Raw genomic sequence first — 18,392 nt, 5'->3', positions numbered from 1 at the left:
AAAAAATTCGATCTAAAAACGCAATTAAGTTAGAGCATTCAAACAAATTACGTAGAATGCAGAAAATTCTACCCTTTCCAACGATATGTAATATTAATATGTTCAAGTAATTTTTCACCCCCATATTTAGGAATTTATGTGAAAATTGGGCCTAAATTAGAATAACAAGAGAACTACTCGTCGAATTCTTTCCGAACCGGTCTGCAAAACCTTTCTGGTGCTAAAAGAAAGATAATGTGAAAATTTCAACGAAATCGGCCGGGTAATTCTCCAGTTTTGCTCCTTCAAGCAAACAGACGCTTTTTGGAAACTTCATTTTATACTATGTAGATAAATTATATATATATATATATATATATATATATATATATCATGAATCTTATTTTTTCCTTTTACAGCAACAAATGCACGCTCAGCAATTGCCGCCCCATGCCCATGCGCCTCCCCTGCCCATGATGCCTCATGCGGCCGCCATGGCGGGCCTTCAACCGCCCACCCTACCGCCAAGCAGCGCCGCCGGCCTGTTGGCTCTGACAAGCTCGCTGCCCGGTGCAGCCGCCCACTTGTCCGCCGCAGCCGCAGCCTCCACAGCTTCCTCATCTTCATCATCCTCCATCAAGGACCACAGAGATGAGAAGAGGAACTCTAACTGTAAGTTATATTGCTCGAGGCTCTCGTTGTGTCCCCAAAGAAGTTTTAATTCCTTTTCAGAAGTTTCATATTGAATGTCAGCAAGAGTTTGCATTGTTTACATATGAGGCAGTGAGAAGCAAAGGGATGTAAGTGGACATTTTCAAGTTTTGAATAAAACGCATTTAAAGATAACATCCTAGGTAGGCTTTCATTGATTTTTTTTCTAAATCATGCAGTACAGCAGCAATTACCAGGGCTACTAGTACCATGTCTTGCCCCAAGACAGAGGAGAGGTTCACCTACCATGTGTACTGATACTCCATGTCCACTCGTACTTGTACTCCAAATTTTTAATTTTGCCACTTACATCCCTTTGCTTCTCACTGCCTCATATAGTTCTTGGTTCACAGAAAAGTACCACGGTTTAATATGTCATCGGGCCATACGTAATTCAAAGATGTGTTTGTAACTTATAAAGGCTTCTGTTTTATGAAGTTTTGCCGATATCCTCTTAAGTTCTCCTCAAAGACATATTAATCTACCAATATTTCTGCATCCGTCTCTTTTAACCAGTATTATTTTATTGAAAATATATCGTCATTTATCAAGTCTCTTTGTATTGTATCTGGACAATTAAATCTACAGTGACAACTGTAGGATATTTTACTGAAGACTCGTTAGAGATTTCTTAGCCAGAATATGAGGTCGTTTCGTAAAAGGAATTTGCTGTTTGAAAGGAAGCGACACAAGATCTAGCTCAGTGTAGGCTAACTTTTAGTTACTTGAGGACCAATGAAACTTTAGTATAGGAGGTCTTTCCAAAACAGGAGAAGAAAGAAACTAATTGCATATTTTATACAAAAAGTATTGAAATTTATAAAGAAAAAGCTATGATAAACTAATTTAATATCACTCCATTTTACAGTCGAGAAGTCAATGTGATGATTAGCACTCTTTCTTGATACAATTAAGTACTTCTAACTAAGATCTAACTTATTTCTAATGGCAAATGTATCTTCTGTTCAAGATGTCACTGAGCCACGTTCAAAGCTTATTCACATCAAAGTAACTTAATTCTGATGGTAAAATGTATCCCTTTTTAACGTTTTATGTAACACATAGAAATACCCTGATGCTTTACGCAAAAACATGATTGATTGCTGTGTATGCTTCAATACGGATTCAGAACTTTTATATTCATGGTGAAAATTCAATATTACGTTGCACAACAATTTACAAATTATTAACGAGATCTCGAAATTTATCCCATAAGTTTGACATACTCTCATGGTATGCACGTGCTATACGGTAGCTTAAAACATCAACAAATCCGAAAATACCTTCTGTTAGGGATGTCACTGAGACACGTTCAAAGATTATTCACATCAAAGTAAAATAATGTTAATAATATGTTTTATAAGTATAAATTTACATGTAAAAAGTGGTGTCCTCTTCCTTAAAGGTCACTAGAGCATTGCAAATCGGTAATGTTCGTGTGGTATACTTATTTCTTGCATATAATCATTTTTCAACAATCAATTGGACTTTTCAAACGTGACGATACCACATCATCTTTCCTTGCGAAAAAATCACTGTACCAATGATTTTATTGCTATACTTATTCACATCAGATATAATTTTGGATCGTTAACGCACTGTTTTGTGTATTAGTGCAATAAAAGTAGAGGATGTTGCAATGTTTTATTAACCAGCCTATGTTAGCAAGCAACTTAAAAGGTTGAACATATTGTCCTTTTCTGGAGGCCGACAGCTCCAAAGCATTGCGTAATAGTCCATTTTCATATTAATGTGATCTTCTATTGTAGCCATTGCTCTCTGTGTTGTGCCACATCTGTTGCATATCCGAATCAAAATTTAAGTATGAAGCATCTGTTTTTTGTTTTATATGGCTATATACAAAAACACATAATGCAACTCATGTTGATACGAAAAACTTAACTTCACATGCAGTTTGTTTAATGGACTCGATACTAGAATGTTGCAAAGAAGATATAAAAATGAGATTTGTACTTTATATGATTTCTTAAAACCATTGAGCTGAGAATTATTAAGCTAAAAGTACAAAAGACGCATTTTTGCGGAGATGGACAGAACTTGACAAATCTTGACAAGGACATTGACAAGAAGGACAAACATTGCCTCCCTTAGTTTCTTTCGTTCTTCCATATTCTTTACCTTATAACTGCAAAACCTAAACGACGGAGCTTTGTAGCTGTTGCGTCCGAACTTAATACAGCAACTGTCTATGTTAGTATGCATTGTATTATGTTCTTAATTTGAGAAAATTGGAAATTGCAATTGAAAAAATCCCTGTTTTGCGAGTGGTGAGGTTGAGTTAAATATTTAATTCGCACACAGCTCTTTCATTTTTTTTTTTCATGCAATCCTAGAAATCTTCAATCTATTAGCTTTACAATTTGAAGGAACATCAAATACGATTTTATTTACTGTGTCTTTGTGAATGTACATAAAACATTTCAAAATAGTTAATACTTATAACCAAGGGAAACAACAGAATTTTTAAGGCCCATCACAAATGATTTTCAATTCCTTTTCCATATTTTTTACCCCTACGTCCCTACTTATATTTCACCCCTCATTTTAAAAATCTCGCCCCCCCCCTTCAGGCTCGGGCCTGGGCCAATAGGTGTCCTTTCACCCCCGCCCCCTGTTCAAGCTCCTGCTTCTAACAAAAAGTTAATGGGGACTTTTTCGAGATGGATTTGATTGTTTCTTTCTTTGTCGTTGATCCAAACTTTTTTTTTTTTTTTTTTTTTGCAAAATCGTACTGATGCTTTGCAATGCTTTATTAGTTATCTATAATGAATAATGCCACTCTTATATGCCAGTAGATATTAAATTTCTAAAGCTAACAAGTAATGGGCGAGTAAAATAAGAAATAACAATGTTGAATTGCACAAAATTGCATGTTACTGTAATCTGCAATTTTTTGAAAATAAAAGTTATTTCTTGTTTTATTTTCCAAGCACAAAGGTATGCATTCAACTTTAAGTAATGGGCGAGTTTTACAAGTAAAAAACTATGAATATACATACATGCAAATAATATACCGTTAAAATAATTAGGTAAAAAGCTAAAGTTGACTTTCTTTGTATAAACAGTTCTCTCCTAACATAAAACATGTATTTTGCTAACATGATTGGACACCATTGTTACTGAAACAGTGTCTGCAATTATTGTTACAGGAAATAATTAAATCATAACAAAACTTATAACACGTTATTTTCACAAATAGCTCCCTTGAAAAAATACCTCTTTATACATGAAGGATAATTAGACATTCGCAATGTAAAGTTGGAAAGTTGTTCCGAATGCCAAAATAGGTTGTCAGGGGCTGGACATTCACTGCGTGATTGAAAGCTGTAATTCACAGTAGCGACTTTATCACTTCGTATCACGGTACTGAAACAATACTGAAGTTCGTGTTGCACACAGATTCTCAGGTTAATGACTGTAATATATTGCTTTGCGCTGAGATTTATGTTCATAAACGAACATATCTTCATATCATGAAAATCCATTTAATTTGAATAAATGTCGAATTTTCTAAGGGCAGTGGCTCCCATAATTTAAGTAGTAATTTTTATGCAGTGAAAATGATCAAAATTTTACAATTAGCTTTTAATAATGTCGTTGGATGTCATCTTTAAAAATTGTTTTTGTAACTTTTTCTTACAATTGTTTTTTCTTTCTTGAAATTGTTTACCGTTAAAAATGTAAACCTTCACTTATATCTTTAAATTTTTCTTTGAGAAACTTTCTTTCTGAATGGTGTCTTCCTATTCTCTAAAAAAAGAAGAAGAGAAATGGTTTAAAATGTTGAACTCGTTTATTTACCCTACACAACAAAAATATTTGGTAAGTTTCTTAATTAAAACAAAAAAGTTCAAAAGGTAGACATTAAAAGAAGGAAAACCATTTATTATTCATCTAAAACATGTTTTATTGAGTCTTGCTGCGAATAGAAATGCACCAGCTCTTCGGCTACAAAACTGTCCATAACATACAAATGCATGGGCTTTTTCGTGATAAGGTGCCACAGGAAATTGACGAATGAGAGTGACGCAACAACTTTACATATGCGGAAAATGGATAAGCAAAACTCTATTTGACTTAACTTGATCAAACCTTACTCATATTTTTACTTAAAGGGCTTGAGCACGCAGCAGCGTTAATTATCATTGAAAACTTCAAAGTAGGACAAACTATCTCATTATTACACTGAATCTCTATCAGTCCAACTAATTCCGTTGAACTCCAGGGACGCCCTGATGGAAGGTCACTGTGACTTACCAAAAATTCCTTATTCGGCAAATTTTATCTGATGGTTTGGCAAACTTGGAGACATAATTGCTGTTTTGGATTTTTTTATGCATGCCCTCCCTTTTCATTAGATGTATACTTTTATCTGGTACCCGTATTTTATCATTCGGCAAAAGTTGAAATTCTGTTTGGCAAATTGAAAATTTCAGCCCTCCCTAAAATATACTTTCCGGTGTATTCAGTAAGTTACCTTACGTAACTTACTGAGTTAAATTAAGTAACTTACTGAATATACATGCCTTGCTTTCAATCTTCGAGTTGAACCGAACCATAGCTTCGGTCACTCGTCTGTTCAGAGCTAATTCTGTATTGACTACCAGTTTGTTTGGCACTTTTGGCTTCCTTAAGAGGTTTTCCATCTCCAGCTCAGTAACTCCTATGCCGGGCTGATGAGTGCAAATAAGCACGAAACTGCATTCCTCGGCTGGAATTAACTGAACTGGCGGTGTATTTCATATACTTTCGGATAGCCACTTTTGACCTCCATCACTTCTTGTCAACTGTTGAACGCCATGAAATTTGCATGTGTTCACGATGAAATGATATTTCTGAACCCCAAACAATTAAATTTGGATTACTATTGTTCAAATTACACTCTTTAAGTATTTAAAATAAAATATATCCAAATTCAGTACATTAATTTTGTTCTAGTTTTTTGAATAATAAACATTTATCAAAATATGAAATTATCCATTAATTTTACGTACATGTTTTAAAGCGTCCGGCTTCTGACAAATTAATTGAAAAATCATTAAACACTTTCTGGTAAAATTTTCACTAGAAGTCGGCTTAAAGCGACAAAAGTTTAAAATAGTAGGGGGATGTGGGGCAAAGTGAAATGGTTAAGATGACTAAGTTTTTTTCAAAATGAAGAAATCGGAAATTTGTTTTGAAAATTACAGTACATAAAGAAAGAACATTGTACTTTATAATAAAACTTGCGCTGAAACAGTATTTTTTATTTTTGGCAGTAAATTTGAGTCTTAAAAAAAAGAACCATGGGGCAAAGTGAAAAATATTTTTTTTTTTTATTATGAAACTTTGAAATTTCCATGGGGCAAAGTTTCATAATAAAAACTTTTTTTTTCCATGGGGCAAAGCGAAAAACATTTTTTTTTTTATTATGAAAAATTTTCTATTCGATTATAAAATATATTTTTGATCAAAATAATCAGTAAATGAAAGATTGAGAGAATAAATGAAAGGATAATTAAACAATAAACGAATAATTAAATGAATAAATCAATTAATATGTGAAGAAAAATAAATGAGCGAGTAAAAGAATGAATGAATAAAAAAATAAGTGAATGAATGAATAAATAAGTGAATTACTGAATGAAGAAATGTAAATGAATTGATTAATAAATGAAAACGTAAGTGATTTATATTAAATGATTGAGTGAGTAAATGAAACAAACTATTTCACTTTGCCCCATCCACTTTGCCCCTTATGTACTTTGCTAATTGTACAATTTATTTAAAATACAAATAAGCTCAATATTAACTAAATTTTTACTCCATTGAATATTAGGAGATCTTGATTAATATTTAAAATGTTAAAAAGAACTTTATCATTTTATAATAACAAAAATAATTTTTGACTTACAACAAAATATTTCAGTATGAGTATCCATTTTTTAAACTGCCTGTATTGCCAAATGTTTTTATCTTCGGCGGTATTTTTCCCCGACTGGAATAAACTACCTATGGTACTACATAGTTAAAATAATACCATATAGGTGGTGCTAAAAGCAGAGTAAATATTTCACCCTTTCAGTTTGCCCCATGTTCCCCTACTTACTTTTTTCTGCTGTTTATTTTATGCAACTATAAAGGAAACTTCGCAAACATTTAGCAAAACATCTGTTATTTTAAACTTTCAATACTCAAAGCAATTGTTGGTTGGACGGAAGGTTAATAAAAAAAACAACAAAAGTAAAAAATCTGCATTTATGGGAGAAAAGAGCAATGCTTAAGCGATTCGATTTTTCGAAAACTTTTAAATTAGCTTTGTTTGCAGCAATCTTAGCAGCTTTGGTAACCCCAATCATGCTCTATTTTTGGACAATTGCCTCAATCAATTTTATCAGTTCTATTTTTAAACTTGAATCTTTCCTTTCTTGCCTGGAGAAAAATGATGTTTGTGCACTCCCCTTTTACCAAATCTTCGTGCATTGTATTGGGAAAAAGGTAACTAATTGATTCCCTTAAACGATTTTTTTGCTTTTCTTCCAAGAAGATTTTCTGTGTTTTATTTTAAAAGAAAAAGGTTTAAACGGGCTTGTTTATCTCAAACAATCCCTTTTATGTTGTTATAGGTTTTGTGCTAACAAAAAAAAAAAAACGATCAGTTGTGTCACACATTTTTAAATACTATTGAAATTTGGAAAGATTAGTTTTGCTGGATTCACTTGCATCTCGAGATGAAATTTTAATCTTAATCGAACTGTAGATGTCTTAGTTCTCTTCGATATAACTAGATTAAAACCGTGATTTTTTTTTTTCCATCCGGTCCAAAGGGTAGAATATTAAAAGTTTCTACTTTCTGCTCATGAAGAATGTGATTAAAAAGAAAAAAACAAAAGCTATCAAAGATATAAAATAATTTAGAGATTTGATACTTCCCAATTTACAGAGTAATTATTGACTCAATAACAAATTTTCTTTAAACCATAATAATTTAAGAGATATTACAATTGCTCCCTACTGGTCTGTGTATTATTAAATTTGTTTTTTGCCCTCTTATCGCGACTCTTAAAATCCAAAAAAGTAAAGGAAAAAAATATAGCAAAACTGACGAAGAAACAGAAACTGTCAAAGATATAAAATTGCTTGGAGATTTGATACTTCCCAATTTACAGAGTAATTATTGACTCAATAACAAATTTTCTTCAGACTATAATAATTGAAGAGATTATACAATTGCTCACTACTGGTCTCTGTATTATTAAACTTCTTTTTTTCTTCTCTTATCACAAGTCTGAAAATCCGAGAAAGAAAAGAAAAAAGTAAAAAATATAACAAAACTACGAAGAATTTTATTAAATACTTAGCTATCAAAGAGTTTAAAATAATTTAGAAATTTGATATTTCCCAATTTACGGGGAAATTATTGACCCTAAAGAATACAATTGCTCACCACTTATCTCTTTAAACTTATTTTTTCTCTTATCGCAAGTCTGAGAAAATCTAAAAAAGAAAATAAAAAATCTAACCAAACTACGAAGAAAGAGAGAGTCATTCAATACTAAGCTATCAAAGAGCTAAACATAATTTAGAATCCCTAATTTACAGAGTAATTATCGACCCTTAAAAATGAAGTTAAACCACAACAATTTTAAGATTTTATACATTTCTTATTAATACAATTCAATCAAGCTCACTACTGATCTCTATTATTAAACTTATTTTTTCTCTTATCACAAGTCTGAAAATTCGAAAAGGGAAATAAAAAAATAAATTTTATAACAAAACTAAAAGGAAAGAGAAAGTTATGAAAAACTTAGCCATCAAAGAGTTTAAACTAATTTAGACATTTAATACGTCCCAATTTACGGAGTAATTATCGACACTTTTAAACCTTAATAATTTTAAGATTTTATACAATTGCTCACTACTGATCTCTTCTATTATTAAGCTTATTTTTTCTCTTATCTCAAGTCTGGAAATCCGAAAAAGCAAAGAAATAATTTAAAATATTTCTTTCGTCGCATTTTCCGCTCTCCAAATCCCGGTGGCTTTCACCTTGATTCTCATCTCTCTTAAAGTCGCTGCATCTATAAAATAACACTCAGAAATGACTCTTCTAAGTCATTTGCAAACAATTGCTCCGATGCTTGCTTTCAGCTAATAATAATCGCGTCTTAGAAGTTGTTTTGCTAAAGAAATAATAAAAGGAAATGCGCAAAAGAATATAATAAAAGAAAATCACTTTACTCAGTAAAGGAAGGGAGGAGATCGGAATGAGAGTAAAACAATCGCTTCCGGGTGGGCCACGCGCTCTAATCTAATTCTGGAAAATAATGCCGGCTTCAGCTTTTCTACAGAATAGATGGCAACAAATCCGATTACAAAATCCTATTGCTATGTTCTCATTTATTGTAGACTGCTACTTTTTATAAAAAGGAGTCTTATAAAAAAAATTCCCGTGGAGGTTTTTTTTTTAAACCTGCTATGCTTATTTCGACGAAAGGGGAGGATGAAGTTGCTGCATTGTCTGTACTGGAAAAAAAATAATAAATAAATATCATGACAAAATATCAAATATAAGTTTACCTTAGCTTTTCCGAGAATTCATCATTTGAAATTTAGAGGAAAAAAAACTCTATCAAGAATAAGAAAAACTCTCTTCACCGAAAGACGAGGTTTAGAGAGGATTATATTTCTATTCTTCTGACAAGACATTACTTTGCTCATGCGTATGTGATAGAGCGCTTCAGCTTCAAAGCAAGAAATTGAGTACGACCAGGCTGTAGAAAATGACTTGACTTTTCGTAAATAAGATTACTTCTGCTAATTCCGTAAACTGATTTCATCCATAGCAGAGAGCAAACATCATTTTACTTCGAGGTTTTGGCTTTTAGGACTAATTTATTCTGATGGCATAAGTAAAAAGAAGATATTATGACATAACTGTTGTTATGACATTGGTTTACGCAATTTTTTTTTTATACAAAGCATACAGTATAAAAACACTAAATGAAGTCCACCTTGGAAAGACCTTGACTTGAACCAAGTTTGTTCTTGAAGATTCATTTTTAACATTTGTTAATCTTTTCCTCGGTATTTAATTATAAATACTAGTAGTTTAGTTATAAATACTCAGAAGTTATAATTTAACAAATAATTATGAATGTTTTAGAGAGGATTATATTTCTGTTCTTCTGACGTGACATTACTTTGCGCATGCGTATGTGATGGAGCGCTTCGGCTTCAAAGTAAAGAAAAATGAGCATTAGGGTCAGAAAATGACTTGACTTTTCGTAAATAAGATTACGTCTGCTAATTCCGTAAACTTGTTTCTCCGCCAACATGCTACAGAGAGCAAACGTCAATTTGTTTCGAGATTGTGCCTTTTAGGATTAATTCATTCTGATGACGTGAATAAAAGGGGGATATTATGACATAGCGGTTGTTATGACATTGGCTTACGCAATTTATTTTTCTAAAAATTAAAACACCTTAACCTCTATAAGATCACTGCTTCTAATTCCGTAAACTGATTTCATTCATCAGCTAGCTGCAAAGAACAAGCATCAATTTATTTTAAGATTGCGGCTTTTAGGACTAATTTATTCTGATAACATAAGTAAAAATAAGATATTGTGACATAACTGTTGTTGTGACACTGTTTGACGAGATTGTGACTTTTAGGATTAATTTATTCTGATGAGGTGAATAAAAGGGGGATATTATGACATCACAGTTGTTATAACACGGTTTTACGTATTTTCTTTTTCTAAAGAGTATACTGCCAGTATACAAAATACTAAATGACGTCATTTGTGAGAAGACATTGACTTAAATCGCGTTTGCTCTTAAACAAATAATTTTTAACATACGTTAACCCTTGCATCTGATCCTTAGTATTTACTAAACTACATATTTAATAATATATTTACCTTTGTTTGATTCCATTGGCATGATTTTAAAAGCGTTGCGTATTGTCAAAGAGCAGGTAATCCATTCCCCCCCCCCCCCACCGGTCTTGAAGTCCTTTTGGCTTAGTGGTAAAACGCTGGATTTGCACACCAGGTCCATGGGTTAAAACTCGAGGAGACCTTATATACGTCACCTACTCCGCATGTATTACTTACTAATATTTGCACGCCACAATTGGTGAGCCGAACGTGCCACGCTTTTATTATACTTGCTTTGTCCTGGCGTCAGTTTGGTTCGGACATGCTTTTAAATCATTGGCTAAAACAAAAATGAATTATATTGAATATAAAGAAATTTTTGATGGAGATTTTTTGCATCATTAATCATTTATATTAAAAGCAAAATCATTTATATCAATATTTGGAACAGATGATTCTCTGAAAACCCGATTTTTGCATTTTTCGTCCGCTCTAAGGATTTATCTGAAGTACAATTGTTAAATTTATTGAGAAATAATTTAGCTTGAAATTCTTTTCACAGATATTTACTCTGTCTATAATTATTGAAATAGAAGAATGGATCAATTTTTGCAGTTGAGTAATCAGAACTTATAATTTTCCATCACACAGATGATCACATTTTAGCAAAAAGATATTTATTTTGTTGACGTGACAAGACTTCAACCCCATTCACGAGTTGACGATTGCCAAAGCAAGCCATGACTCAATACTTTCGAACGTAACTATTTCAAACAAAATAGTTCAGCAGAAGTCCCTACGCTTATTTCTGACTTCACACAATTCTCTTTTCTGTCCACATCTCAGCACAGTTGTCATCAGAATTAGTAACATGTTGTGTACCCAGAAAACTAAAATTGGTTCCAAAGGAGTGACGAAGGAGGAATAGAGGGAAAGGGGCCCAAGATGAGAAGCGAGGGTTTTTCCTTCAGTACTTCTCCATCGTTTTGAACAAACTGCGGCGTGTAATTTGATTTGGCTGCAGTTTTCCCGGGGATACATTTCTGTGAAGCCAAAAGTATAGTACTTTCGCCATACAGGTAGGAAGGAGGGGTGAGGAGGGGTCCTCAATCGTAACTCGAGTATAGAAGACAAACAAGAAAACGCCCGAAACAACAAGGGCGCGACGGGTTTGCTTCACAAATACTTTTAGCGCGTGCCTAGCGCGAGCAAAAATGAATTTCTCTCTTTTTTTTCCTTTAAACTTTTTTTTTGCATTTCGTTCTCCAATATTTGTTCTCTCCCGGTACGGGCATCAGGACGTACAGGCGGACGTCAATTGTTTTCCGAAATCCGCTTCTCTTTGCGTTTGCTTTTCCCATTTTTGCGTTTGTTTTCTTTCATCGGATCTCCATGCGTTCCTTCGCGAAGGAACGCAATGGGAGATGAAAAAAAAAAAGATCTGTTTGTATGGTTATCGAATCTAGCCCTGAGTTGGATACAATTTATTATTTATCCAGGAACACTGAATAATCCTCATAACAAGAAAGCCGTTTCTTTTTCTTGTCATTCCTCTTTGTTTAATTTCCGACATTGTATTCTTGTGTCAATATTATTTGCATTTTAAAGCTGTTTTGTGCAACGTAATAATGGCCATAATAAAGCAAATCAAACTTATGTAACAATGGGGACTTGATTTCAATTGACATTGCATACTCGAATATTCTCCAGATGCAATTTAACTAAGGGATTTTTAATCAATTCAAAGGATGCTAAATGCTTAATGAGAATTATAACAGAAAGATTAGAAGTATCATAGCCAATGTGATTTCTGCACAACTTCTATTCTTCTGTGTATTTTTTTTTTAAGTAAAATGCTTTCCTTTGTTCAAAAAGTAAAAACTATATCAACTTTAAAATTATACAAATAGTGATAAGAATTGAAAGTACGTGTTTGGGGAACTCATTTTTCTATAATAAAAAAACAGTGAGATGATGGATAAAATGACATCCTACAGAAATTTATTTCATTTTAACTTTGTTATAAGTTTTACTTTATGCGTTTTGTTTACTTTAATCAGATTCCATTCTTATTCCGTGTGTGTTATTTTCAAAGTATCATGTTCATAAACATGGCGATTTACATCGTTCTTCAAAAATTTACAAATAATCTATGTTTCATTAAAAACAATAATTCGTTCTTAGGAAAAAAAATTATTTATATGTGATGAATTAACTCACATTTTATTTTAAATAAATGAATGCCTCTAATACTTTTCTTTTTAAGTGAAAATGTTTTACAGTGTGAATTACACTGCAGGAAAAAAATCATATTAAGAACATCCTTTATCAGTATTTTCCCCCTTGTATTAGTTTATTCATAAACTTAACATTGATGCTTATATCCATAACCTCACTCCGCCATACGTCTTTATTTACCTGAGATGGCGAACTTTTTCCTGCCGAATGTATCTTTTTTTTTTTTTCAAGAAAGTAAACTAAATGATGCATTAAAACGTTCAAGTTTTAAAATAAACCAACTAATTTTAGTTGGGTGAACATCAGCAAGAATTTAAGTTAGACTAGCTGCGTCGCCCGGCTTTGCACGATCCACCTCGAAAATAAAAATTATGTCAATTGACGCAATTTCAACACTCTGGCTTGAACCAAAAAAAAAAATCAGTAAAATTTTGCTGCAGATTGCGGAGAAATATAACCAAAAAGTAAACATTTTAAATCCCCCGATTACAGGAAATGCCTTTAAAACAAAAACAAGAATTGTTCATATTCGAGAGAAAAAAATGTCAACAGATCTTTCATGTCAATGATTTTCTTCACGCTATAAATTTTAATAAAAGCATTGTTGCGGAAAGTTGAGTTGAAGCACTGAATAATGAGTGGGGAAAACTGGTACTGGGAGTGGGGGAAACTGGGAGTGGGGGACACTGAATAATTTGAGTGGAGGAAAGCCTTCGAAAAATAGGGATTTTATGTCGAAATCTATGTGTCATGATTAATAGCTTTTAGTTGATATCTCCGCTAATTATTATCGGAGGATTATGTTAAATAGCCAAATATAAAGACGGGAAGATTACGAATCCATCGGTACCTGATGCGATAGTCAGTTCACTGTCGTTCGGGAGAAGAAACTTGGACATAGATACATAGTTACATACATAGATACATACTCTCAGTTTTTAATTATATAAGATTAGTTAAATTGATTACTTAAATGCTTTTTTCTTCAAAGCAGAGTTTTGATTTGATAAAACGATTTCAATCTCTTACATCGGTTATGTTTTTGGTTACTATGAAAACTTTACGGATTTTATAGTTTTTATCTAAATCGTGTATGTTATGTTTATATATGTTTTTAATATTTAGTTTTTTATTTCTTGAAATGCTAATCTACCGTTTCTGTTTCCTTTTCTTTACCTTCATGCTCCTCTCCTTCAACCAAATTTCTTCACAAACTACAGCGGTGAACGACGACAGGCAGGTAAGTCGAATTCATTTACAGTTCTACTTTAGAACCAACTTTGATTCTTTTAAAGAACAAATGAGGAAGTGAGAAGCAAAGGGCTGTGAGTGGACATTTTCAAGTTTTGAGTAAAACGCGTTTAAGGATCCGATCCTAGGTAGGTTTTCATTGATTTTTTTTTCTAAATCATGCTGTATAGCAGCAACTACCAGGTTTACTAGTATCCCATCTCTTGCCCCAAGACAGAGGAGAGGTTCACCTACCATGTATACTGGTTATCTCCAAATTTTTAGTTTTGCCACTTACATCCCTTTGCTTCTCACTGCCTCAAATGTTCTCAAATTTTCAACGCTTCTATTGCTTGTAACTTATTGTTATTAACATTCCCTCTCTTACTAAGCTTTCAGAAGTAATTTCTGTAACTTTTTCTGACTCCATGATGCATTCTATGAAAATGTAAGAGATTTATAAATTTTATGGTAAAATAATATCATGTAGGAAAGGTTTATATGCACAAACGAGGAGATTGTAAAGTTTTCATAGTTTGGTTAGATGATGTCCTAAGGCTCTAGATTAGTGGTCGCCAGTCGCCAATGGGCGACCATTTCATTGAAAATGGCTATCGAAAGTTCAAGTCTTAGTCGCCAAAAGTGGCGATCATGCGTTTCTTAGTTTGTTAAAAGTCATATCGTATATCGTGATACGACAGCACATTTTCAATCCTGAGACGTTCAGCGTATCGATAGACTCCAACGTAATTCAGAGCAAACTCCCATAAGGTCATTTTTTGCTCTGAAAATGTCTTTTTTAAAAAAATGGCTACCAAAGGTCAAAAGTGGCTACCACGTTTTGTGACTTTGGTATCCAATGGCTACTACTCAGAATTACTTGTGTAGAGCTTTAGACTGTTCGTAAATGATATTACACATTTGTTTCAACATATTTGACCACTCCCTAACCCTTTGTCTCAAGGTGTTACAATTCACCTTACCCCGCCCACCCCCTACCTCCTTTTGTCACATGTCACGTTATATTATCTAGACATATTACATATTATTGTAACTAAAAAATGGGTTTGGTCACGTTTCTTGTACCCCCTCCCTTCCCCCTTCTCACAATATGTCACATTTTCATGCCCCCCCCCCCCGCTTTTTTTTTTGCTTGTGTTAAAGTTAATGTTTTCGAAAGTTACAAGAAAAAGCATTTTATAAATAATACCGTTTCTTTTTTCAGAACAAGTTTGTCAATAGCTATCCTTCATCAAAAAATATTTCCCACTGTTTACAAATAAAATTTTTCAAAAAACTGCTGCACTCAAATACCTAATAAAAACTTAATCTTTGAAAATTTTGCTCTTTATTGCCTAACGGGTAACATACATATTCTAATATGTTTGAATTTAGAATGTGAAAAAAAAATGATTAGATTGAATTTTTGTTATACTTCTTTTTCATGATGATTCGTTCGGTAATGTTTACCCAGCCATCCACACTGCAAGAAAACGTTCTTTAAACTTGTGCTAAAGGGCAGAGATTCACATTTCAAAAGAATCTTCAGCACTTATGAATATTTTTTGTTGAACATATTTTACAGTTTTATATGTTCGTCATTCATTTATTTCGTAAAGCAATATCTTCAAGCACTTGTTTTTTCGAATATGATTTTCAAAATATTTCTGTTTGTTCAATGTGTTCTTTCAGGTACGTTATTAAACTTTATTATGGATTCAGCGTTTGAAACATCGGAATATCTTATGTGTGCTCACAATTGGATGAAAGAAATTTTACTTTTTATAAAATTCTTTGCTAATAAAAATTTAATACGGAAAAAAATTGTTTTTAACACAAGTTAATGCATTTTTTATGGTATTTATTCATTATTTAAAGTGAAATTCATACTTTTCGTTTTTATGAAGCCTATTATTACTGAATTCTGATGTTGATTTATTTATTTTATTTCTTCATTTATTTATTTTATCTATTTATTTGATTGTTCCTTTTTTTTAACTAGTTGAACTAGTGTAACCTTTTTATGGTTGTGATTTTTTTTCAGTTCTAGAAAATACATTAACATGTATGAAACATAATAATGGAATATTTTCACTCTTAAACAGTTGAGGAAATACTAAACATAAAGGGAAGTTCTCTGCATTATCCAGTCTTTCATTAGACAAAACCTCATAAATTCACACATTTTGATCTGGCTTGCTAAGAAGACTTTTCATTAAAGTTTGGATCAACGGACCAACTTAGAATTTCAAAAAAAAGTTTTAAATGTAGCGTCATGCAGTGTAAACTTTTTAACTGTTTAAAATGTCTGTAAATATTAGCTTCCTAATGTATTTAACTAATTTGAACTTGCTAATAAAATCCCAAACTGCTATGCAAGCACCATAGGCTAACTTTTGTTTAGTAAATGGCTTAGCACATCTTTTCAATTGCAAATCCATGTATGATCCGTTAAAAATCTAATGTAAAAGTCTAATCGAAGAAAAATAGCATTCGGATCGAGCAATATGTGTACCCAATTATTAATAAAAAATGAATGTTTTAGTATAGCAATATATATTTGATTTTTAACCGCATTAATTATGACAATATTATGCATAGATGGCAAAAATAATGTAAACAAATTATGCAATGAACAAAATTGCTGGATATTTAAGGATACTATTTCAATTTCAAACTCTCACATAAAAATTACAATAGTAACAAACTTTAAAAATATTTCCTAATTCTTTTTTTTTTTTTTTTTGGAAAATTCACGTAGAGATTTAAGACAGTAATTAGCTTTTATCAAAGATGCTAAAATTTTCCATTTTGAAAATATCATTGTTGCTTATTCGTTACTTTAACAAAATCGACCTAAAAATTTTTTCTAGTTAGCAATACTCTTTTTTTTAAGTCATAATTTAGCTAGACGTAACGGCATATATGTTTGAGGTAACAATTAGCTTTTATCAAAGATGCTAAAATTTTCCATTTTGAAAATATCATTGTTGCTCATTCGTTACTTTAAAAAAAATTGACCTTAAATATTTTCTAGTTAGCAACTTCTTTTTCTTTCTTTCTTTCTTTTTTTTTTTTTTTTGAAAAGTCATAGTTTACCTTGACATAACTGCATAAATGTTTGAGGTAACAATTAGCTTTTCTCAAAGATGCTAAAATTCTCCATTTTGAAAATATCATTGTTGCTCATTCGTTACTTTAAAAAAAAATCGACCTTAAAAATATTTTATAGTCAGCAACTTCTTTTTTTTTTTTTGAAAAAGTCATAGTTTACCTTGACATAGCTGCATAAATGTTTCAAATAACAATTACCTTTCTCCAAGATACTACGGTTCTCCATTTTGAAACAATCATTCTTGTTCATTCCTAGTTTTAAAAAAAATGACTTTAAAAATGTTTCCTAGTTCAGCGTTTCTTTCTTTTTTTTTAAAGAAATATAATTTACTTTGACATAACTTCATAAATGTTTGAAGTGTATTTTGAGCTTCTCAAAAACAACATTAATCCCCCGTCATCCAAATTGTACCTAATTACCATTCTAATCCGAGAAATATACTTCTACTCCAAGAAAGCGACCTAAATAATTTTTAATAGGAAATGCCTCTTAGAATAACTTGAATTCTTCAAGAGCCAGAAAACAATGAAGTGGAGCAGTAAACTCTTAAGCTACTTATGTTGGTTCTGAAAAATAATGCAACTACCATCAAGTTTAATTGAAAAACTAACCTCCTAAACTCATTACAACAGCAAAGACTTAAACATTTCATTCGCATAATGCTTGAAATTTTGATGAAACAAAAACTCCAAGCACATTTCTGTTGAGTACCGTGGGCAGCACATTATACTAAAATAACTCGGTAATCTACCGAAAGCGTTTTCAGACGGCGAACAAACAACATTAACTAGATCACTGCGAACTTCCAACAAAAGGAAGCAAACGAAAAGGGAAATTAAGCGTCAATATCTAGGGACTAGGGCGTATTTAGAAAAGGAGAGTTAATTCCTCAGGTGCCGGTAAGGTGAATAACAAAGTCATTAACTTTTTTGCACTGTTTTCTACGAATGCTTTTCTGGTAATGAAGCGAAAAGTTAAGATCTCGCGCCATTCCTTGACGTGAAAACGAAGATAAGTTGCTTTCCTTAAATTCTATCAGTTTGTTATTTTAAAGTCCCTCCGGCTTTGTTAAATTTGAGAGAAAATACAAGGCGCTATTCCAATTTTCGAGGCAGTTCTATTTAGAGGTGCCGTGTTTAGGATTCTTTTATTAATTAACTATTTTGCTGAATCATAGAAATAGTTCAAGTTGAAGCATGATTGGGCACGTTATTTAAACCATGCGCGATGAA

The 18,392-nt window shown here is 32.3% G+C and overlaps 1 protein-coding gene across 1 annotated transcript in view; it reads left to right on the top strand.

Annotated features, from left to right (window-relative positions):
- The window catches only part of LOC129223803 (protein groucho-like), a 331,565-nt gene that overhangs the window by 227,018 nt on the left and 86,155 nt on the right, over positions 1 to 18,392 (top strand). Inside the window, exons 9-10 of the mRNA XM_054858158.1 lie at positions 399 to 651; positions 14,036 to 14,055. Of these exons, the coding sequence (XP_054714133.1) occupies positions 399 to 651; positions 14,036 to 14,055 (273 nt within the window). The remainder of the gene's footprint in view (positions 1 to 398; positions 652 to 14,035; positions 14,056 to 18,392) is intronic.

Source organism: Uloborus diversus, chromosome 6 (assembly GCF_026930045.1).
Source record: "Uloborus diversus isolate 005 chromosome 6, Udiv.v.3.1, whole genome shotgun sequence".
Taxonomy (NCBI): Eukaryota; Metazoa; Arthropoda; class Arachnida; order Araneae; family Uloboridae; genus Uloborus; species Uloborus diversus.
Note: the sequence above shows the minus strand (reverse complement) of the source record. Positions and strands in the feature narration are given on the sequence as shown.